Genomic DNA, 24,856 nt, shown 5'->3' with positions numbered 1-24,856 from the left:
ATTTAACAGAAAACATCCCTTTCCTTGCTCCTCACTAATGTTCTCAAGATCCTCTCACTGGGCACCCCTCCTTCACCCCTGCATAGCCAATCACAAGGCTCAAGAGGTTCTTGTAACATTTTTCAGCTTTCAGGCAGTGAGACAGATGATATCCATCCTCTTTCTAATGGTCTCCAGGAAATTCCACATCCTCCTTTCAAAGGCTAATTGTTCATTATTGACAGGGAAGTCTTACACAGGACAATTCTTTTATGATGCATTTAGTCCCATTGCCTCTAGTTTGTCCTCCCTGGAGTTGGGAATTGGATGACCCTGAATAATAACTTTAGAATACTTGAATATCATTAGTCTGCCAACTTTCCCAGTTCCTTATCTTTTTCCTGTATGACGGGTTTTCATTCCAGTGATCTGGATGCCGAAATGCTTCTAGTTAAAAAGATCCAGTTTCTGAAGAGAAAATAAACACACAGCCTCCAGTTTCACAATTTTAACTAGTTTACTAGTCACAGACTGATCATTCATTAGAGACATAGAGTCAAAGTTACCCAGGATTCTGCTTTCTGAAAATACCACAACCGTACCGCATCCGTAGTCCAAGTGACTACTCAAGTGAGGAGCTTGGTCCTGGAGACTAACCGCAACTAGCAGTTGAGGGCAAGTTCCATGAGAGTACTGAAGGACCATAAAAATTTTCTATTTACCATGAACTTTCCCCTGCATAGGTTGGAAGGGCCACCACTGGTCATTTCTGATTATTGTACCTGAAAGCCAAGCAAGTGTACATTTGGTAAATTTGCAGGGGTTCTGCAAATTTGGGGGTTGCTGGCATTTTTACCAAGCATAATATCACTTTCAGTGTTTCTAGAGGAATGAATTTGCTTGAAGAGGAATTAGGACGGTAAAAAAGGACATAATTCATAAATGTTAACAAGATATGAACAATCAAAATTACAGGTACACTATTTTCTAAATGTATTAAGCAACAGTATTTGACAGTCTTCTTTGGAGGATACTTCTGAGCTAAGTTGCTTTATTCCAAACTAATCTTCAGTGGAACTAGAACATTTATCATACATATGTACAAGAACTGAGAATGCTAAATTTACATCGGATCAGAGTTGCCTCCATTCTGCTCTTGTGGCTGAAGAAATCCACCATTTCCCGGGGATTTCCTATTGGCTTCCTGCCTGTGGCACTAAGTGCAAACACTCTGCAAACACTTGCTTCCGTGTGATTACCACAGGTAGGGGACTGAGGTCATGTGATCACCACAGGGAGAGTCCAAGGTTATGGCAGGAGTCCACATTGAGTTCAGGTGATAGACGCCTCCATTGTCTCTGGCAGAAGGCTTGAAAGCTACACTTTGGATTTGAGTGCATCTACCAGGCTGTAGGAACCCTTGACGTTGGCTTTCCTCACGAGGAAAATGATCATTCCGACGCTTGGGATGATGAGGGAGGCGACGCAGTAGAGTGCAACAAGTTCAGGAGAAAAGTAGTCTATGTGGTTTTCCCTTCCTAGAAATGAAGAAAAGGTGAGGATGTTGAGAATAATTACTGCAAATAATGATAAGCCTAGCATTCATTTGAAGGGCACATACACATCTTTGCAGCCAGAATGAAGAGCACTGAAGCAACAATTCAGATAATTCCAGCAAAAATCTACATTATTATTATTATTAATAGTATTATTATATTTGTTAAGCCCTTACTGTTTGTCAAGCACTAAGTGTTGAGGTAGATATGGGTTAATCAGGTCAGACAATGCCTGTGCCACATGGGCTCACAGTCTAAGTAGGAGGGAGAACAGGCATTGAAGCCCCATTTTACAGATGAGGAAACTGAGGCACAGTGAAATGATGATGATGATGATGATGATTGCATTTGTTAAGAGCTTACTATGTGCAAAGCACTGTTCTAAGCACTGGGGAGTTTACAAGATGATCACAGTTTTAATCCCCATTTTACAGATGAGGTAACTGAGGCCCAGAGAAGTTAAGTGACTTGGCCAAAGTCACACAGCTGACAGTTGGAGGAGCTGGGATTTGAACCCATGGCCTCAGACTCCAAAGCCTGGGCTCTTTCCACTGAGCCACGCTGCTTCTCAACCACGCTGCTTCTGAAATGACTTGCCAATGGTGAGATAGCCGGCAAGTCTGAGAGTCATGATTAGAACCCAGGTCCTCTGACTCCCAGGCCTATAGTCTTTCCACTAGGCTAAGCAGCTCCTCAATTCCTCAGATGATTCATGATGAGTCACCCCGTTCAACATCCCACCTTTCAGTGCCACCATTATCGTTTAGTTATCAGTACTGGCTACACGTTGGGCCTGGGTGTCTCTATGCCCAGTAGGAATGAATAATACACTAAGCTTATTGGTTTCTCTGTCAGTTTGTTTCTCACCTCTCAACCACCAACACCTTCACTCATAACCTAAAATTAGTAGTCCTGAGAGTTACCCAGGCAACATTAGAGTGGCGAGTTCAATCACCCGGATGGATAATGGGAACTGCTCAGGGGTATGAACTGTGGTGTCATAAAATATAATGAATATGCTGAAACAGACTACATGATCAGCTAAAACTTTCCACGGCCAGGCTCCACTTCCAAAGTGAAACAGAGGGTTGTACAATTACCCAGTGCAATTACCCAGGCAATCCAGGCTAAAAGCTTGATTTCATCTAAACTTTTCAGATCTCGTTAGAACCGTCAGATGCAGGGAATTTGAACCCTAATGGGTTTTTTTAACTTGATTAATGCAGATAATTGCAGGTGTTTTTGCTTGAATTCCCTAGACCGTGATTACAGTTGAAGATTTTATTATGAAGATGCTTTGATAACGTTCCAACTTTTCAGTTATGCACAATGGTCAGGATCCACTCCATTGTGGATGAATCTATTTTTCTGAAGATCTGAGAGGAACTATCTTTTTCCTACTTCCAGTTTGGACTACTGTTCTTTTAGAGGAACTCATTGACCTCCACCCTAATGCCAGAAATGGGATTCGGGGTCTCCTCCTTCCCCTACGCTGGGCCCCAAGCAGGAACCCTTTGAAAATACTCTTGCCCCTACTTTGTCCACCAAAGGCAAAAGTCACCAGAGACAGAAACATCCCCAGGATCCCAGACTCTGGAGGAAACTGGATTATATTTAGCCTATCCTTGTGTAGAGTCCTGAGCAGCAATGAAAGAAAGGCATCAATTGATGCCCTCTTGCACTGATAAAGTAACTTTTTTTTGCATGAATTCTCAAATTGTGAGGCAATAGAACAATAAAGGAAATAGATTAAACATTAAAGTGATGCTTTTGGCCGTGTCCCTCAGGTAATATTTACTACAGAAAAACAGCATCAGCATAAACACTGAGAACCCAGTGATCTTGTAGACTCAGTCACGAAAGACTACCAAGCGCAAAGGGATATAAAGAAGAGAATAAACAAATGTACACATACTCTTAACTGAGATTTCAATCTGTTCCGAGTCTTTTCCAACCTCATTGGAAACACTAATCACATATACCCCGGTGTCATTTGGGGTGACATGATACAAAGTAAAGGTTCCATTCTTTGAACATATGGATACTTCGTTGGCCAGATCAACCTTTTTCAGGACAATCACTGCAGGCGGATGGCTAAATGTTTTACATGTAATGGTGACATTTTCCCCTTCATTTACATTTCTAGATGGGTGAATCAATATTGTTGTGTTTCGAGGTGGTACTGTGGAGACAGAAAACACAGGGACAAGTTTAAAGCTTGGATTAATGTGGTAAATTTCACTAATCTATACCTGCTTTTCTTATTTAAGTATGATTCGGCTAAACTAAGGCTTGTAATTGTTGTTTTCCTAAGCTAGGGATCACAGCTAGTAATGTCTCAGTGCATGTTTCCAATCATTTTACACTCCATTTTTTCCTTTAAAATATGGAGGAAGTAGATTCTCTAATAATGTCTAGCTCTGTAGCCTCAAGGACTGGAATTCTTTGTTTATCTGTAGGAAGGTTCAGCCTGGACTATAACAATTCAAGTTTCCCTGGACAACTTTCTTGGTTAAGCGGCCATTAAGGCTCCAAGACTCTTCTCCTGACTGGACTCCCAATTACAGGTAGTCCACTCGATACTGGGCTGAGAACACCACCAACTCAGTAGACAGATTATATGACTGTACCCATTACCCTCCTGGTGTGGGTTGAAAACCACAGAGTGACAAACCCCAAAAAAGACATTGGGTCTCCCCAAATCTCTTGGAAAGAGTAGCCCCTACACTTTGCTCCCTCCATAAGGGTCACAGAGCATACTGCCCAATGTCGGTAGAAATTCGGCTGCAGCAAACCCAGAACCTCAATTCTAAGCAGCCAGAATTTTTCCTAATTGAACTTTACCCAAACAAGCAGAACTAACGAATAAGCCGTAGGGTAGAGAAACTGTTCTCCAATCCACTCAGAAAGGGCCAAAAGTGAAAATTGAACCTACTTTGGAGAAGAGAATTACCTGGTCATGATTTGTGTGTTATAAATGGACACTAAAAGGAAATAGGAGGAGAAATGTTGTGTAGTTGGTTAATAGGTTGACATGATTTCTTTCAAGGTGCACTTTTGGCACATGGGAAACTTGAGATCTACAGTAATTACACAGTAATAATCCTTCTCAGTAGAATTCCAGACCTCCAGCAAGTGTCCTTCAGGTATCATTAGAGGCTTTAAGGATTAAGCATTTTGCATCATCCTGGGTTATCAGTAAATTTAGAGACTTCTTTTTATCACTTGCTCCCTAACCTAGATAATGGGAGGGAGCTGGGAGAGGAAGGAAGGAATTAGAGAGAGATTGAAGTAAGAGTAAGAGCCTGTCCTCAGGGTATGCAGAGCCACTGGGGAGCAGCAGCAGCTGTAGGTCCATTTCTGAGCTGCTCTCCTATCTGATCCACTCCCATAGGCCTGGCCAGCTGCTCTCTCATTTCCTCCTCAGAAGAGGGTGGTTGGCTGGGTCGGATTGACCACTAGGTTAAGAAATTTTCCTGCATCTGGGACTATGAGATGATTATCCTGAAAAAAGTTACTCTGGAAAACTCAGTAAATGCTGAGCATTCGAAGAATGGTGTTCTCTGCTGAGAGTCAAGCGAAGGAAGGGAGGAAGGAGACTGGAGGAGGAGTAAGGAGATGGAAATGGAAAGGGGAGGAGGAAGAAGAAAAGGAGAAGAGGAAGAGGGGAGGAAAGGATTTTCTGGCCACTTTTCTGTCTTGACTACTTTTGTTTTCCTTGGGCTGACTGACCCTGCTGTATTGACTTCTTTACGTGAAGTACCTGTAGTAGTCCTAGTAGTCTAATATAATAGCTATAATCAGCTCAGAAGACCTGACCAAACACTTTAAAGATTAAAATCTTCATAAATTCAGCCCTGTTGTGACTGTGGAGTTGAGTGAAAATCCCACCTCCACAGATGATTTAAGGTAAGCCCCTAGTTAATCATTTTAAGACTCAACAGGTTAGGAAGTGGCTATCAAACACCAAAGAATCAGCCACATTTCTCCAACAAATTCTAAGAGGATATTTTGACCTTAAGGAACCCAATAATCTAGAAACTTCAAAATACATGCACCAACCTTTAACATCAAGATTTAGGCTTCTCAATTGCCGTCCAACCTCAGTTTTGGATTCACATTCATAAATTCCTGCATCCTCTAACCGAGCAGCATGTATAGTATAATGACCATTTCTGGATTCCAGTACTTGCTCTCCCGGATCAGCTTTCTTCCTTAAGACAATTTGACTGGGAGAAACACCCACGGATGTGCAAGAGATAGTTACAGTGTCTCCTTCTTTAACACTGTTGGAAGGGAAAGCTACAAGCACTGTGTCTTTTGGTGGAACTGCAGAATGAAAATAAGTGAACTATTGGTAAATGTAAAGTATGAACCATGAAATGTCTGAAACAGATGATTTTATTAACATCCCTCTCCACTTTCCAATCCCTCCTCAAAAGCACTCTTCTAATAAGCGTTCCCCAAGTAATCCCCACCCTCCTGGCCAGGTTATGGAATGCCATTACCCACCATTATTACTTAAGTGTTTATTCATCTTTTTATTTTTATTTTCACTTTTTTTGCTTACTGTTGTTGTTACCAGCATACTTGGCTTTCCCTTTCATCCCCCTAATGGATATAGCAACTATGCCTGCCTGTCTTCCTCATTAGATTATAAGTATTTTGAGGACAAGAACTATGTCCATTACTTTTTATTGTGTGCTTTTAAATGCCTAGTACACTGGTCTGGACACAGTGACATTCAATAAATACTGATGATAATGATGAAGAGGAATGAACCATTATCAGGTTAAAGTTTGATTCCATCTCTTTCCTGTAAATGCAAAGTCCTTTACAAACTTCAGGGAGGACTATTTCCACAGAAGTTCAAAGTTGTAATCTGCACACACATTCTGAAATTCCAAAATGCTTATCCAGTAGCCCCTAACTGAGAAATAAATCCTTAAGTCTTTATTTAGAATGTGATTTCATTAATGTCTTCCATCTGGCTGCTTTGGTTGGACCAGAAACACAAGCCATTGGGCTGAACTGGGTAAAATGGCACATGTGACACCATCAATCAATTAATCAATCAATCGTAAGCAACTGAGTGCTGACTGAGGGCAGAACACATACTAAGCACTTGGGAGAGTACAGTTCAGTCATAGCCATGAGGAGCAGCATAGCTCAGTAGAAAGAGCACGGGCTTTGGAGTCAGAGGTCATGGGTTCAAATTCCAGCTCCACTAATTGTCAGCTGTGTAACTTTGGACAAGTCACTTAATTTCTCCGTACCTCAGTTACCTCATCTGTAAAATGGGGATTAAGACTGTGAGCCCCCTGTGGGACAACCTGATCACCTTGTAACCTCCCCAGTGCTTAGAACAGTGCTTTTCACATAGTAAGTGCCTTATAAATGCCATTATTATTATTAGAATTGGTAGACAAGAGCCCTGCCTACAAGGAACTTACTCTTTAGATGGGGAGACAGACATTGAAATGAATAAAAATAAGGGAAATGGCAGGGTATAAGGATATGCATGCAAGTGTTCTAGGGCTGAGGGTGGGATGAATATCAAGTGTCTAAGGGATACAAATATAAGTGCATAAGCGACAAAAGGGAGAGGGAGTAGGGGAAATGATGGCTTATGGGGGGAAGGCCTCTTGAGGGAGATGTGATTTTAGGATGGCTTTGAAGGTAGGGAGAGTGCTGGTCTATCTAATATGAAGGAATTGCAGACACATGGGAGGACTTGGGCAAGAGGTTAATGGTGGGATAGACAAGATCCTGGTACAGAGAATAGATTGGTGTTAGATGAGCAAAGTGTGTGGATTAGATTGTAGCAGGAGTTCAGCAAGGTAAGATAGGAGGGAGAGAGTTGACCGAGTGCCTTAAATAATAATAATAATAATGATGGCATTTATTAAGCGCTTACTATGTGCAAAGCACTGTTCTAAGCACTGGGGAGGTTACAAGGTGATCAGGTTGTCCGACTTGGGGCTCACAGTCTTAATCCCCATTTTACAGATGAGGTAACTGAGGCCCATAGCAAGGAGTTTCTGTTTGATGTGGAGGTGGATGGTCAACTGTTGAAGGTTCTTGAGAAGTGAAAAGCCATTAGGTGAACTTTTTTTGAGAAAAATGATCCTGACAGCAGAGTGAAGTAAGGACTGGAATGGGGAGAGAGAAGAGGCAGGGAACTCAGTGAGGAGGCTGATGCAATAGTCAAGGTGGGTTATGGTAAGTGCTTGAATCAGCATCGTAGCAGTTTGGAAAGAGAGGAGCCTGCAGATTCTAGAGATGTTGTGCAGCGTGGCTTAGTGGAAATGGTATGGGCTTGGGAGTCAGAGGAGGTGGGTTCCAATCCCGGCTCTGCCACTTGTCAGCTGTGTGACCTTAGGAAAGCTGCTTAACTTCTCTGTGCCTCGGTTACCTCATCTGTAAAATGGGGATTGAGACTGTGAGCCCCACATTGGACAACCTGATTACCTTGTAACTACCCCAACACTTACAGCAGTGCTTGGTACATAGGAAGCACTTAAATACCATTATTATTATTATTCTTGTGAAGTCCCACAGGTTTGCAGTGGAATACCACTAATAATAATAATAAAGGTATTTATGCTGCACATTCGATCTATCAAGCATGGGAATTGATGAAAAATAAACAGATTGAACACAATTTCTGTCATATATGATGGTGGTTAAGTGTGTACTACGAGTTTAGTACTGTGCTAAGCATTGCAGTATGGTACTTGTTAAAAATCAGCATATTTGTTAAGCGCTTACTATGTGGCAAGCATTCTACCCAAGCACTGAGGTAGGTACAAGCTAATCAGGTTGGACACAGAGTCCCTGTCCCAGATTGGACTCACACTGTTAATCCCCTTTTTTTACAGATGAGGTAATTGAGGCACAGAGAAGTGAAGTGACTTGACCAAGGTCACACAGCAGACAAGTGGTAGACCTGGGATTAGAACCCATGATCTTCTGATTCCCAGGCCCATGCTTTATCCACTACATGGAGCTATCTGTACGTATTTACTATTCTATTTATTTTGTTAATGATCAATCAATCAATCAATCAATCATATTTATTGAGCGCTTACTATGTGCAGAGCACTGTACTAAGCGCTTGGGAAGTACAGATTGGCAACACATAGAGACAGTCCCTACCCAACAGTGGGCTCACAGTCTAAAAGGGGGAGACAGAGAACAGAACCAAACATACCAACAAAATAAAATAAATAGGATAGAAATGTACAAGTAAAATAAATAAATAAATAAATAAATAAATAAATAAATAAATAGAGTAATAAATATGTACAACCATATATACATGTATACAGGTGCTGTGGGGAAGGGAAGGAGGTAAGATGGTGGGATGGAGAGGGGGACGAGGGGGAGAGGAAGGAAGGGGCTCAGTCTGGGAAGGCCTCCTGGAGGAGGTGAGCTCTCAGCAGGGCCTTGAAGGGAGGAAGAGAGCTAGCTTGGCGGATGGGCAGAGGGAGGGCATTCCAGGCCCGGGGGATGACGTGGGCCGGGGGTCGATGGTGGGACAGGCGAGAACGAGGTACAGTGAGGAGATTAGCGGTGGAGGAGCGGAGGTTGCGGGCTGGGCAGTAGAAGGAGAGAATGGAGGTGAGGTAGGAGGGGGCGAGGTGATGGAGAGCCTTGAAGCCCAAGGTGAGGAGTTTCTGCCTGATGTGCTTCTGGCTTTATCTCTATTTATTCTGATGACTTGACACCTGTCCACATGTTTTGTTTTGTGTCTGTCTCCCCCTTGTAGACAGTGAGCCCGCTGTTGGGTAGGGACTGTCTCTATATGTTGCCAACTTGTACTTCCCAAGCTCTTAGTACAGTGCTTTGCACACAGTAAGCGCTCAATAAATACGATTGAATGAATGAATGAATGAATAAATGCTTCTCAATAATCAAGTCAGACAGGATCCCTGTTCCTCATTGGCCTCACAGTCTAAAGAGGATGAAGAACAAGTACTTTACCCCTATTTTACACCAGGGGACAATGAAGCACAGAGAGATTAAGTAACTTGTCCCAGTGTGACACAACAGGAACATGGTGGAGCCAAGACTAGAACCCAGGTCTCCCGACTCCCCGCCCAGGCTCTTTCCACAAGGCAGGGCAGCCTCTTAAGGCAGAGGGAAGGAACTTTATTTGGAGCAGCAATACAGGGGAATTCAGCCTGACCTCAGACTTTATCTTGGGCTTGTCAACCACCTTACAGCATTACTGAGATCCTGAGATGGCCCCAATCTCTCAAACAATAAATAACATTTATTGAGCACCTACTAGTTATAGAGCACTGTACTAAGTGCTCAGTGAGTGCAGCTGAATAAGAAACATGGTCCCAGGCCTCAAAGGTTTCAAACATAAACAGATATGAGTTATTTATAAATACATGAGGAAAAAGAAAGAATTGCCTAGTGACTGGTGGCAGGAGAATGAAATGATAAATAATGTTAATTTCATGCAAATTGAGAAAATAAATAACTCACTATCCCTGGCTGGCCCTTACTTCGCTCTCCTCTGTAATCTCACATTTCCTCCTGCCTCCAAAATATCTCTAAATGGATGTGCCACCGTTAACTCAAGCTCGACATATCCAAAACTGAACTCCTTCTCATCCTTCTTCCCAAATCCTCTTCTCCAGGCAGGGATTGCATTAAACAATACCACCATCCTCCCCATCTCTCAAGCCCTCAATCCTGGACTCCCTCTTTTTCAATTCCCACATTCAGTCTGTCTCCAAATCCTGTCAGTTTTCTTTCTTTTTTAATGGTATTTGTTAAGCACTTACTATTTGCCAGGCATTGTATTAAGTGCTGGGGTAGATACAAGCTAATCAGGTAGGACTCAATCCATGTCTCCTATGGGGCTCACAGTTTTAATACCCATTTTATGGATGAGGCAACTGAGGCACAGAGAAGTTAAGTGACTTGTCCAAGGTCTCACAGCAGACAAGAGACAGAACTGGAATTAGAATCCAGGTCCTTCTGATTTCTAAGTCCATGCTCTATCCACTAGGCCACACTGTTCCTCCACATTTCCAGCATCTGCCCTTTCTTCTCCAGACTGCCATGGCACTGTTCCACGTTTTTCATACCCCAGTTTGACTACTTCCCCAGCTTTCTGTTCCAGTCTCTCCCCTCTCCCATTTATACTTCTCTGCAGGGATATTTTTCTAAAACGCTGTTCTGAGCACATCTCCCACTCCTCAAAATCTCCAATGGTTTTCCTTTCTTCTCCACCCCAAGCAAAACCTGCTGACCATCAGCTTTAAGGTACTCAGTAAGTTCTCCCCACAGCCCTCTCTCCTGCTCTACTTAGATTAGCTCTTCTCCCAGCTTGCACACTTCATTCCTCTCAAGCCTACCACCTGACTGCACCTCAGTCTTGTCTCTCCCACCGCTGACCTACTGACCACCACTTACCACCACTCAGTAGGGTGGTCCCTTATGCCTGGAACTCTCTCCCCCTGCACATCCAGCAGACCACTGCTTTCCCCATCCTTAAAACGCATTTGAAATCCCATCTCCTCCAGGAGGTCTTCCTGGTGACTTTCTGATCTCCCCACTTTTTATCCCCCAACTTGCATTTCAGCACTTTGTTGTCACCTAAGCACTTACATACACACAACACTCCTCCTCTTGCCTTCATGTACATATCTTTATTTTCTAACGCCCTCTTATCTGTTATTTATTTTAGTGCCTGTCTCCCCATCTACATTGTAAACTGCTTGAGGGCAGGGGTCAAGCAGCTAATTCTATTGTAATCTTTCAAGCACTTAGTACAGCCTACACAGTAGGTCCTCAGTAAATATTACGGTTGACTAGTGGAAAGGGCAAGGGCCTGGGAGTAAGAGGACTTGGGTTTTAATCCAGGCTCTGCAGGTATCTGCTGTTTGACCATGGGCAAGTCACTTAACTTCTCTGTGCCTCAGTTCCCTCATCTGCAAAATGGGGATTCAAATCCTCTTCCCCCTCCTACTTAGATTGTGAGCTCCATGTGGGACCTGATTATCTTGCATCTGTCCCAGCAGTAAATGCAGTGCTTGACACATAATTATCTTGCATCTACTCCAGTGCTTAGTACAGTGCTTGACATAGAGTAAGAGTTTAACAAATACCACAATTGTTATTATTATTATTATTAATAGGTGTATAGATATAATGAATGAGTGAAGGAAGCAACAGTTGCAAGCACAAGAGCTAAGGTTGATTGATGTGACCAGGGAAAGTGGAGCTTAACTGGGAATGTCTCCTGGGAGACGTTTTTAGGAGGGCTGCAAAAATGCCAGTGATCTAGTCGATTTGAAGCGGGAGGGAGTTCTAGGATGAAAGAAGTGCATGAGAAAGGGTTGGAGACAGACAAGTCCAAGAATGAGGCATAGTGAGAAGCCTAGCTAGAGGCGAGGAAAGAGCATGAGTTGTGATGCAGCAGAAGAAGAGAGCTGATGTGCAAGAGGGAGAGAGTTGCAGAGCTTCTATCTGATACTGAGAGAAACATTAACACTGGAGGTTTTTGGGTAGTGGAAAAATGTATGCCACATGACATTTTAGAAAAATAGGCCTAGATCTGGCCCAGGCTCAAGGGGCTCTTTGGGCTTTTCCAAACTAATATTGTCCTAATATTACTTAACTTTCTCAAATGCCCCCTCACCTGGTGTATGCTCAATAGTAGACACCAAAAGTCAAAGGGTATTTCAGATCCAATGGAACCAGAATGGTACTAATTCATCAGTTGTGCTCTACTAACCTTGAACAATTAACTCCACCTCTTTTCTTTCTTTGCCAGCCTGGTTACTTCCTTCACACACATAAATTCCAGAATTTTCTGTCACTGTGGCATTGAAAGTGAGAGTTGCATTCTGGGAAAGAAATTCCAGATCCCCATTATCCAGTCTTTTACTCCAAGAAATCTCTGGAGCCGGAAGACCTTCACTGGAACATGACACTGTCACATAATCACCTTCCTGCACAGTAGTGGTGGGAGCGCCAGAGATGACTGTATTCCTTGGTGCGACTAAAAATAAAAGGACCACTTGGTTAGTCGTTATCACCCTTCCAGTTTAGTGGGTTATTTTTTTCAATTTACAGAAGCAGCTCTGAGAATCCTAGTAACTGAGAATTCTACAATCCCTATAGGCTGTAAATTCCTTCTCTAGACTGACAGCTCTTTGTGGTCAGTGAATTGTTATACTGTTATACTGTTCTCTCCCAAATAGTAATAATAATAATAATAATAATAATAATAGCATTTATTGAGCACTTACTATGTGCAAAGCACTGTTCTAAGTGCTTATGCTTACTACAGTGCTCTGCATGTAGTAAGTGCTCAGCAAATACAATTGATTGATTGACTGAGTGATCTCTTCATATTTGGTTTCTCATTTAGGATGCACAGAAGCAGAGAGATGCAGAAGCATTCTCACCTGCTGTTGGGACAGAGGAACTCAGAATGAGTCGGAGCCCTCAGATCGAAAAGTAGTCGGCCTAGTGGAAAGAGCATGGGCCTGTGAACTAGAAGGACCTGAGTTCTAATCCCGGCTCTGCCACTCATCTGCTGGATGAACCTGGGCAAGTAACTTCACTTCTCTGTGCCTCAGTTACCACATCTGTAAAATGGGGATTAAGACTATGAGCCCCAGGTACAACATGGACTGTGACCAACCCGATTAGCTTGTGTCTACCACCGCAACCCTTAGTACCATGCCTGGCACATAGTAAGTGCTTAATGAATACCATTAAACAAAAAGAGCTTCTGGACCACTGAAGCCATGCCATTTAGGGTCACAGTCTCTCTCCCATCCTTTCTTTAATTGATATCATCAAAGATTAAAATACAAATTTAATGAGGTGATAGAACTGGATATGGGAGCTAGCATGTATTAGATAAACTGCTTTGCCCACTCTAATTTGAAAACTAACTCATTCATTCATTCAATCGTATTTATTGAGCACTTACTGTGTCTAGAGCACTGTACTAAGTGCTTGGGAGAGTACAGTACAACAATAAACAGACACATTCCTGCCCACAACAAGCTTACAGTCTAGAGGTGGGGAGACAGACATCAATATGATTAAAGAAATTACAGCTCCCATTCAAACCATAGATGTTTACCAAATATACTTACTGCCAATATTCAACCTCCGTGTGGTTAGCCTTAGCTTGGGAAGAAACTCCATGTCATCAATCGGCAGTTCAGCCTGACAACTGATGGATTGCCCAATGTCAAGAGTGGTGGGGGTAATGGTCACCTCCAAGCTCTTGGTCTCCAGAGATTTCTTCTCCTCGTCCATGAAAAACTCTTTGCTCTCAATGCTGTACCCATCTTTCAGGAGTTCGATCTTCAAGCGCTCCGATGGATACACCTGGGGGACTTGGCAGGTGATGGTGGCAGGCTTCCCCACCTCCAGAAAATCACTCATTGTAATCACTGGATCATGGGGGAAAGCTGTAATGGACAAAGAAATCTGAGTATGTGAGTATGTGATCTCCATAAGCAAGATCTGTTATATTGTACTCTTCCAAATGCTTAATACAGTGCTGTGCACACGGTAATCACTCAAAAAATGCCATTGGTTGAAGCAAATTTCTCACAGTTCAGAAATGCAAATCACTGCGGATGTTTATAATTGACAAGCATTAAATAGCAGCCAGAGAGCTAAGTGCTTCAGTGATGAATGTTATCTGATAGTACCTGATTTTATATATCAGATTTATTTTCTAAAAACACTTTATCAATTCTCATTTTATCCTGACACTATCCCTACGACTGTTTCAGAGTTGGGAAAACTGATGCAGAGTGGCCAGGTGAGTTGTCCAAAGTCAAAGAGTATTGCAAATATTAGTATTTACTAAGTTCTTACTATGTGCCATGTATGGTAATACGTGCTAGAATAACTACAGCATCATCAGATTGCATACAGTCCCTGTCCCACATAGGTCTCAGATTCTAACTGTGCCATAGAGAACAGGTATTTTATCCCCATTTTACAAATAAAGAAACTGAAGCACAGAGAAAGTTGTGTGTGTGTATGTATAAAGATATATAAATACATCGACATTGAGTACTATTTCCCATAAAGAAGTCCAGAGGGTCCAAAGCACGCTCAAGAGCTGCAGAGAAAAATACAGAAGAAGCAGAATGGCCTAATTGATAAAGTACGGGCCTGCTGTGTGACCTTAGACAAGTCACTTAACTTTTCTGTGCCTCAGTTACCTCATCTGTACAGTAGGGATGAAGACTGGGTGCTCCATGTGGGACAGGGACTGTGTCCAACCTGATTATCTTGTATCTACCCCAGCACTTAGTACAGTGCTTAGTACATAGTAACTATTTAACAAATACCATTAAAAAAAGTCAACTCACATGTGACCAATTCCCTTATTCTCTGATTGCAACATGCTTATTCCTCTTTCAAAAGGGGAAAAATTTTCCCTACTTTCCAACCTTTAGGCTTCCACTCACCTAAACTCCCCAGGGTGCCTTAGTGAGGCAATGTAGAATTTTAGGAATCCATAGTGATATGCCAATAGCAGAATAACCCCATGCTATGTGCCAACTTCATAATGTGCACAGGAAGGAGAATGCATATGTTCTCCTTCCCCCTACTGACACTGAATGCATCTGAGCCTTCATAAGCAATGTGGAAGATGGCAAAATTGGGTTTATTCAAACTAGGAATTAATCAATAATAAAAAAAGAGAAAGCACGCACAGGACCAGTACCAATACCCAAAATATGTATTTTTTAAATTTGAGTCAAATTCTTCCCTTAAGAACAGGGACTCTGGTTCTCCATACCTTTGAGCTTAGCGTTACTCTTTAATAAATGCTAAAATGATTCATTCATTCAATCATATTTATTGAGCACTTACTGTGTGCAGGGCACTGTACTAAGCGCTTGGGAAGTACAAGTTGGCAACATATAGAGATGGTCCCTACCCAAAAACGGGCTCACAGTCTAGAAGGGGGAGACAGACAGCAAAACAAAATATGCGGATAGGTGTCAAGTTGTCATAATGACATGACATCAACTGAAAACAAAATTCTTCCAACAATTGTAACTATGCTGCTTTTAAGGGAATTGAGCAATTTAACAATTTCTCCTGAAAATGTTGTATGGAAAAAGCAATAAGATATTTTCTCATCATAAGGAGATCTTATTTTACTGCTTCTCATTTACAGTTCACAGAATGTGTCGATATCCACAAAGCCTGAGATGTCTGAAACACAATTAAATGCAATACCAAGTCCTGTATTTATAAATGCCATTGTTTGAGAAGCAGAGTGGCCTGGAGGAATGAGCACAGGCCTGGGAGACAGAGCACCTGAGTTCTAATCCCAGCTCCGCCATTTGCCTGCTGTGTGATCTTGGGCAAGTCACTTACTTTCTCTGTGCCTCAATTCCCTCATCTTCAACGTGGGGATTCAATACCTCCCACCTACTTAGACTGTGAGCCCCATGTGGGATCAGTTTATCTTGTGTCTAACCTGCACTTAGAAAGGTGCTTGGCACATAGTAAGCACCTAAGATGTACTACAATTATCATTATTATTTTTAGAAGTTCCATTTACTTCTCATACACAACCTTAATCATCCTGAAAACACCCCTGTGGGGTCACTCAAAAATGCTCAGGAGTAACTGTTCCAGGCACCATGGTTTTTCACATTTATTTTCTCAACCAAACCCCGAGAAAATGAAAGAGTCTCTAGCCCCACAACAACACAGGAAAGGCCAGATCACTTACAGTAAAGTTCCACTTGAATGTCACTCTCCATTTTCCTAGTTCCACAAAAGGCAGTACACAGGTAAGAGTGTTCATTCTTGAAGCCAACAGGGCTCATGGTCAAGGTAGACCTGGTGTCTTCGTTCTTTACTTTCCCTTCGAGAGGACTGTCAGTCTGGGTTCTCCAAGAAAAAGATGGGTTCGGGCATCCGGTAACACTACAGGTCAACACGGTCAAGTTGCCAATCTGGGCAGTGATTTTGGGTCTTTCTAAGATCTCAGCTTTGAAGCTTTCATCTGGAAGACAAGAAGATAAATAACATGAACATCCATCTCTCCATTTCTCACTTTGAACTCTATTTCACACTGGCCATAATGCATGATTCAGTTTTTCTTTTCAGTCAATCAATCAATGGTATTTGTGGAGCTCTGAATGTATGCAGAGTGCTGAACTAAGCACTTGGGAGAGTACAATACTACAACGTTGGTAGATACGTTGGTAGATATGAAGCAGCGTTGCTCGGTGGAAAGAGCACAGGCTGGGGAGCCTGAGGTTGTGGGTTCAAATTCCTCCTCCGTCACTTGTCGGCTGCGTGATCTTGGGCAAGTCACTTAACTTCTCTGGGCCTCAGTTCCCTCATCTGTAAAATGGGGATGAAGACTGTGAGCCCCACCTCAGATAACCTGATTACTTGTATCTACTCCAGCACTTAGAACAGTGCTTGGCACATACTAAGTGGTTTACAAATACTATCATTATTATTATTATTACATTCCCTGCCCAAAATAAATTTACGGTCTAGAGGGGACTTCCTTTGCTCCACTTTCATGTAAACATTTCAGCAGAAAAGAACATTCTTTTAAATCATAAATTCAAAATGTGTTTTTATGGTACTTGTTAAGTGCTTACTGTGCTCCAGGTGCTATACTAAACTCTGGGGTAGATACAAGGTAATCAGGCTGGACATAATCCATGTCCCACATGGGGCTCCTAGTTTTAATCCCAATTTTACGGATGAGATAACTGAGGCACGGAGAAGTTGTGACTGTGTCAAGCAGCAGACAAGTGGCGGATCTGGGATTAGAATCTAGCTCATTCTGACTCCCAGCCTTGTGATCTATCCACTAGGCCATGCTGCTTCCCCATCTATATTGAATAAAAGATGTAGTTCATTATATAAAGTAGTAGTATTTAATAGCAGTGAATGTGCATTAGAAGAAAACTTTGTTCAGAGGCAATAAGGCATCATCTTTCCCAGCCTTAGCAGCAAGAAGTCTCTAGATTTGACTCTAGATCTGACACCAGTGGGCATGGTGACAAGGTTATCCAGTCTCTAGAGAAACTTAACAGACCCTGCTGTGAGGCAGGGGGAAAGATGATATGAGGTGTTAGAGATGTTGAAAGACATTATTAATTATTTCCTGCTGTTCCTCTGGAGAAGGCAGCACCTTAATTTTCTTGTATTCCTGCAAGTGTCTAATACAGGTCTCTACATACAGTAGCTGCTGAATAAATACTACTTATTTGATGGCTGGGAATAATGCCTTATTTGACTCTTAAATAAAATATCTTTTAAATGGCTTTATGGCAAATTAGATCCGTATTGTGCGTTCAACAAAACCCACAGCTAATTGTCCAGTTTAACACCAAATCTATACTATTTGGAGCTATAGTGTTCTTTGAAAATAATTAACCATTTGCCATTTGCTCTACTGTCACTTGCGTTTGTGTACCCTAAACACCAATTCAGTTCTTTATTATTTTCATAATTAATAACAATTATTAATTCATTCCTCTAACCTTGAACAATCAGTTCCACTTCTTTTTTATCTTTGCCAACCCGATTAGTTCCTTCACACACATACAGTCCAGAATCTGTTGTCATCGCGGCATTTAGAATGAGAGTTGCATTGTGGGAAAGAATTTCCAGATTCCCATCCCTCCTTTTCTTACTCCAAGAAATCTCTGGAGCGGGAAGGCCTTCACTGGAACATGTCATCTTCACATAGTCACCTGCCTGCACAACATTGGAGGGGGTGATGGAGACGACTGTATTCTTTGGTGCAGCTGAAAAGGCAGAACCACCAGAGGAGTTATAACTTATCACACCATTACCCTGGCATCTGCTGGACATTTGGGGGGCAAGTGATGTCCTGTCAGCAATATTAATGGGATTTCTGTAGTTAACACCAGTGTGGCACAAACTCTATTTCCCTGGGATCAATCAATCAATGGTATTACTTGCTGTTTGCAGAGCACTGCACTCAGCACTTGGAAGAGTACAAAACAACAGCTTGGGTAGACCCGTTCCCTGCTTACAACTGGCTTACAGTCTAGAGGCATGATGGTTACTCTTGATGCTTTTTGATCTCTCATCCATAAGCATCTCCAGGTGAATCAGGTGAACTAAACTTCTTAAGGCAAAACCACTGTATAAATGAAGCACCTAAGGCTTGGAGACCAAGAGTCTGCCTCCAGGAATTGATTAGAGCTCTCAGAGTTCTCACTCCCACTTACCATTCCTGGCCTACCTATGTTCCCGCTGAGCCACAGAATATGACAAGCAAGTTGGTGGATAGAGGGGCAGCATGCTGGGATGTTAAGAATCTATTTTTGGCCCAAGTATCCCCATTTCTATTTTATGGTATTTGTTAAGCACTTACTATGTGCCAGGCACTGTTCTAAGCACTGGGGCAGATACAAGTTAATTGGGTTGGACACAGTCCCTGTCCCACATAGTGCTCACAGTCTTAATCCCCATTTTACAGATGGGGGAACTGAGGCCCAGAGAAGTTGAGTGAGGTGCCCAAGGTCACACAGCAGACAAGGGGCAGAGCCAGGATTAGAACCCATGACCTTCTGACTCCCAGGCCTGTGCTCTATCTGCTAGGCCATGCTGCTTCTCCCAAGTATCGTGACGCAGTCAGTGGCTGCCTTGGTGGCTGGGGCAGCTTTGGCTCCCCTCCCTAGTCAGCCGTTCTTCAAGATTACTGATGGACCTGTTCACCCTATGGGGTTCCAACTAGAACCCAGGTTTTCTGCTTCCTAGATAGACACTGGATCCTCAGTATTCCTCAACAATATATATATCATAATATATACACATATATTATGATTATAAAATACAATATTGAAAAATAAAGCCCTGCATTTCAAACAAAAGTTTTTTTGTGGGGGCCGGCAGAGCGGGGCTGAAAGTCCTCATAGCTGAAGTAGAATGAATCTTTCAGATAAAAAAAAAAAACAAAAAAGTGAAAAGCCCATTTTTTTAGTGATTCAAATGGACTATTATTATTTTAGTATCAAATTCCAATTCACTGAGTAACTGAGTAAGCACCCCCCTGTTTCCCGAAGCCAAGGATTCATTTCAGCTCTAACCCAGAATTGCCAATTTAATTTGAGAGCTCAAATAAAGAGAAAGAGAGGTGTCTAAGGAGGCCGAGGACCAACAGAATAATTCCTTGACGCACTTTGATAGCAACCCAAAGTATATTTAATTGTACACTGGACCCCAGACCTATCTTATATTTTAAAAATCCTTTCCAAAGCAGTCCTTCTTTTTGACCCTCTACATTTCTGTATTATAGGCTACATTTTGTTGTGGGGAATACAACTTGGTTGTGGATAGTGCTGCTGCAGCAGAGTTGAGTAGATTAACTCTAGAAGCTTTCTAGATGGACCAGGAATTATAAGGACCAAAAGACATACTTATTTTCTCAGCCTGGTTGACTCATTATGTTCATCACCAGGCCGCTGCATTCGGAGAACAAAATTTGTGTCTCAGGGAATCATGATGGAAATAGCTCTAGAAAAATATGAATGTAAAGACAAAAAAACTCAACCTCCTCTTACTGTCTTTCAGTATCACTTCCTGCCCAATTGAGTAAATAAATTCCAACTGAAACTTTGATCACAAGGCAAATATACTTACTATTAATGGGGAGCTTCTGTGTGGTTTTCCTCAGCTTGGGAAGAAACTCCATGTCATCAATTGGCAATTCAGCCAGACAAGTGATGGATTGCCCAATGTCAAGAATGGTGGGGGTAATGGTCACCTCCAAGCTCTTGGTCTCCAGAGATTTCTTCTCCTCATCCATGAAAAACTCTTTGCTCTCAATGATGTGCCCATCTTTCAGGAGTTCAATCTTCAAGCGCTCTGATGGATAAACCTGGGGGACTTGGCAGGTGATGGTGGCAGGCTTCCCCACCTCCAGAAAGTCACTCATTGTAATCACTGGATCTTGGGGAAAAGCTGCAACGGACAGAGAAATCTGAGTATGTGCTCTCCATTATTAGCCCCGCAAGTACATTTACAGTACTCTTGGATGAAGCCAATTACAATTACAACCAAGGAGGATCAAAAAATAACAACTTCAGCTCTCTGTGGATGCCTCTTAGTTTCTGCCATGGTTTTAGTCTTTTCTTGTCTGTAGATTGGGAGCAAGATTAAATAGTCTTTCAGAAGACCCTTTACATTCCTAATGTTCTGAAAGGAGATGTAACACCTGTACATTTTCACAGAAATGTCTTTCTCAGAGAAACTACCATTTCTGTTACAATTAGTAGCTAAACTAGGCAGCTTAGAAATTGATAGCATAAAGATGGAAAAAGGGGCAGCTAAATGAAGGGTGTATTAATGTCCTAAAACCAGGGTCTTGTTAAGCTAAATGATCCATATAAGGAATTAGCTCAAACCATTTTTCTCTAAACAAAAAGTGTTTTCAGGATTTACTTTTGGGTTGTTTTTGTTTTCTTATTGTCACTGTTCATAGCTAATGTCTCAACATTAGCTTTGTCTCTTCCTGACAATTTCATTAAAATAAAAATCCCATGTTTGCAAGAAACTGATTGGGGCTTTGCAGGATGAGGAAATATATGTTGAATACATCACTCATCACTTCAAGGAGCTTGCAAGACATTTGCAACCTAATAGGAGGGAGATGAGATTAGATAGACGTCTACTTTTGCTTTTTCCTCTTAGATCTTATACCTCTTCTTTATTTGTGAGGAAAAGTAAATTGCATTCATTCATTCATTCAACCCCTGTTTGGTTGCTGAAGAACAGAAGGAGATTTCTATACTCCTTTCTTTTGCTGTTAAATCTTTGCCTCATCTACTGTAAGGAATGTACAACCATGAGGGAAAGCTCAATTTTATAAACTATAACCAAGTGCCTTATTTGCTCGGAGGATAAAGATCCTTCCTTTTGAGGCACTCAGACTTTTTTCCAAACATAGCTTGTAGCCAATAGCCACTCACTCTCCCATTCACCATCACCAAAGCCTGCCAGTCTCACCTACACAACATCGCCAAGATCCGCCCTTTCCTCTCCATCCAAACCGCTACTATGTTAGTACAGTCACTCATCCTATCCTGACTGGATTACTGAATTAGCCTCCTTTCTGACATCCCAACCTCCTGTCTCTCCCCACTTCAGTCCATACTACTCTGCTGCCTGGATTATCTTTCTACAGAAACATTCTATGCATGTCACCCTCCTCTCCTTAAAAATCTCCAGTGGTTCCCTATCAACCACCATTATCAAACAAAAACTCCTATTGGCTTCAAAACTCTCCATCACCCTGCCCCTTCTTACCTCACCTCTCTTCTCTCCTTCTACACCCCAGCCTGCACACTCCGCTCCTCTGCCGCTAACCTCCTCACGGTGCCTCATTCTCCCCTGTCCCACTGTTAGCCCCTGGCCCACGTCTTACCTCTGGCCTGGAAAGCCCTCCCTTCTCAAATCTGCCAAATAATCACACTCCCACAGCTTCAAAACCCTACTGAAGGCTCAGCTCCTCCAAGAGGCCTTCCTAGACTAAGTCCCCCTTTTTGTCAGCTCCCCCTCCCCTCCACACACCTGGATTCGCTCCCTTAGCTCTACCTCCCTCTCCCCACCCCACGGCACTTGTATATATAGGTACATATCTATAATTCTATTTATTTATATAGATGCCTGTTTACTTGTTCTGCTGTATATATATATGTATATATAAATACACACACACACATATATGTGCATATATATAATTCTATTTTGTTATATTGATGCCTGTTTACTTGTTTTGATGTCTTCCTCCTCCCCTTCTAGACTGTAAACCCGATATGGGCAGGGATTGTCTCTACTGCTGAACTGTATTTTCCAAGCCCTTAGTACTGTGCTCTGCACACAGTAAGCACTCAGTAAATACAATTGAATGAATGAATTCACCAGGATGAATAACCACTGAGAAGACCCTGGCTTCAGTGATTTTACTTGGAAGTGCCAGCCGTGTCAAGAAACATTTTCCCAGGCTAATCATCATCATCATCATCATCATCAATTGTATTTATTGAGCACTTACTGTGTGCAGAGCACTGTACTAAGCACTTGGGAAGTACAAATTGGCAACATATAGAGACAGTCCCTGCCCAACAGTGGGCTCACAGTCTAAAAGGGGGAGAAGAAGGGGGCTAATATGTTTTTGATATTAGCACTAGTAATGCAAAATTGATTTAGCAGTTAATTAATAACAATGATAATGATGGTGGTGTTTAAGCACTTACTCTGTGCCAAGTATTGTGCCAAACACTAGGGTAGGTACAATCAGATCAGATGCAGTTCATTTCCCACATGATCTTCACAGGCTAAGGAGGAAGGTGAACCATATTGAATCCCCATTTTACAGATGAGGAAACTAAGGCACAGAGAAGCTAAGTGACTTAACCAAGGTTATCCAGCATTCATTCAATCGTATTTATTGAGCGCTTACAGTGTGCAGAGCACTGTACTAGGTGCTTGAGCACTGTACTAAGGCAGGAGACAGAACTGGGATTAGAACCCAGGTCCTCTGACTCCTGGTGCTGTTCTTTTTTCCTCTAGGTTATGCTGCTTTTAGTAGTAATAAGCATGGTATTTTTTGAGCACCTTCTGAGTTATTTAGTAGACCAAATAATTTATGAGTACCAGGACTTTGATGACACTAAGAGAGGCTCTAGTTTCCACTGACATTATAATAAGCTAGGGTGACAGGCAAGGGAGAAAGAATCTGGCCCCAGGCGCAGTGAAAAAATGATTAGAGATTCCCTGATCCCATTCCACCCCTGATTCCTGATTAGGAATCCTAGGGAGAGATCTCTGTAACAAAGATTCTGGAATCCTACCAGCAGCGTCCTTTGGCAACATGGCCTAGTGACAAGGTCCAGGAAATCAAAAGCTAAGTTTACCTGATCAGACATCATCAGATCATTTTACTACATGAAACCACCTTAAACCATATGCATAGAAAAGACCAAATCACTTACAGTAAAGCTCCACCTGGACGGCCCTCTCCATTTTCTTATTCTCACAAAAGGCGGTACACAAGTAAGAGTGTTCATTCTTGAAGTCCACGGGGTTCATGGTCAAGATGGACTTCTTTGCTCCTGGTTCTACTTCCCCCCCAAGAGGACTGTCTATCTGGGTTCTCCAAGAGAACGATGGAGCCGCACACCCAGTAGCGATGCAGGTCAACACGGTTACATTGCCAATCTGAGCGGCGATTCTGGGTCCTGGAGTGATTTCCACCTTAAAACTTTCAGCTGTAAAGACGCAAAGAGAAACAGACTTACAACCCACTCTATATTCTTTTCCCTTTTGTCCTCTCAAACCCAGCACACAAAATATATTCAAGCTGGTCTGCTCCCCACATGTGCTCGCAGGCAAAAAAATTCTACACAAGCCATTGAGAGAAGTGCTGGAATCATCTTTTCTTGGCAAACACAGCAGGGCTTGACTCTGGTTTATCAAAGCTGATTTCTGCCAGCAATATTGATTTCATCCTCAATTGTGACAAAACTGTTAACCCAGCTAGGGAAGACACACTAAAGTTACCTAACCAGCCCAGCCCAGCCCTTCTAGTTAGGAAATAATGCCTTTATCTGACTACAGTTTGATGAATCAATCATCAATCAAAAATATTTACTGAGTGCAGAAAGCTTTTGGACAAGCACAGTATGATGATGATGATGATAGTATTTGTTAAGCACTTACTATGTGCCAAGCACTGTTCTAAGCAATGGGGTAGATATAAAGTAATCAGGTTGTCCCACGTGGGGCTCACAGTCTTAATCCCCATTTTACAGATGAGGTAACTGAGGCGCAGAGAAATTAAGTGACTTGCCCAAAGTCACACAGCTTATAACCAATTGTTGCGATTGCTGCCCTCGAGGAGTTAACATTCTGGTGGCAGTCAGGGGAAAGACAGACACTAAAATAAATTGTAACTATTTCAAAATCACTTTGAAAGTAACACATGTTTACTGTTTACAGTTCCACCTGTTTTTGAAGCCCTGGACCTATTTCTCGGCTGCAATACAAAGTATCTTTAGTTTAAGTCACTGACCACGCTATGTTAGGGATTGAAATGAATCAAAGAGAAAAACTCACAAGTCACCAACACCAGCAAAATCGCTTCTGTGGCTAGGGCGAGTCCGACCCTTTTCCCAGCCATTTTAGAAATGGTTTGAGGAGGAAAAGTGAAGTTTGAATCTCAGTTGGCTGGGCCCTTCTGGAAAGGAGCCGGGAGCAGCTGCAGCTCAGAGTCCGCCTGAATCAGAAGTGCA

The 24,856-nt window shown here is 42.2% G+C and overlaps 1 protein-coding gene across 3 annotated transcripts; it reads right to left on the bottom strand.

Moving 5' to 3' along the window:
• Positions 1 to 472: 472 nt before the first annotated feature.
• Positions 473 to 24,856, bottom strand: VCAM1 (vascular cell adhesion molecule 1). 3 transcript variants are annotated; one of them, XM_038745797.1, is made up of 10 exons: positions 24,681 to 24,856; positions 23,558 to 23,833; positions 20,205 to 20,525; positions 18,074 to 18,340; positions 16,294 to 16,569; positions 13,673 to 13,993; positions 12,295 to 12,561; positions 5,598 to 5,864; positions 3,451 to 3,717; positions 473 to 1,517 (listed from the first exon to the last, which is right to left on the bottom strand). In XM_038745797.1, the coding sequence occupies exons 1-10, from the start codon at positions 24,742 to 24,744 to the stop codon at positions 1,357 to 1,359; spliced, it is 2,487 nt and encodes an 828-aa protein (XP_038601725.1). In that variant the 5' UTR covers positions 24,745 to 24,856; the 3' UTR covers positions 473 to 1,356. The 3 variants fall into 3 exon arrangements, with proteins under 3 accessions (XP_038601725.1, XP_038601726.1, XP_038601727.1); XM_038745798.1 differs by lacking the exon at positions 3,451 to 3,717; XM_038745799.1 differs by lacking the exons at positions 3,451 to 3,717; positions 5,598 to 5,864 and having other exon boundaries at positions 24,681 to 24,855.

Source organism: Tachyglossus aculeatus, chromosome 4, assembly GCF_015852505.1.
Source record: "Tachyglossus aculeatus isolate mTacAcu1 chromosome 4, mTacAcu1.pri, whole genome shotgun sequence".
NCBI lineage: Eukaryota > Metazoa > Chordata > Mammalia > Monotremata > Tachyglossidae > Tachyglossus > Tachyglossus aculeatus.
Note: the sequence above shows the minus strand (reverse complement) of the source record. Positions and strands in the feature narration are given on the sequence as shown.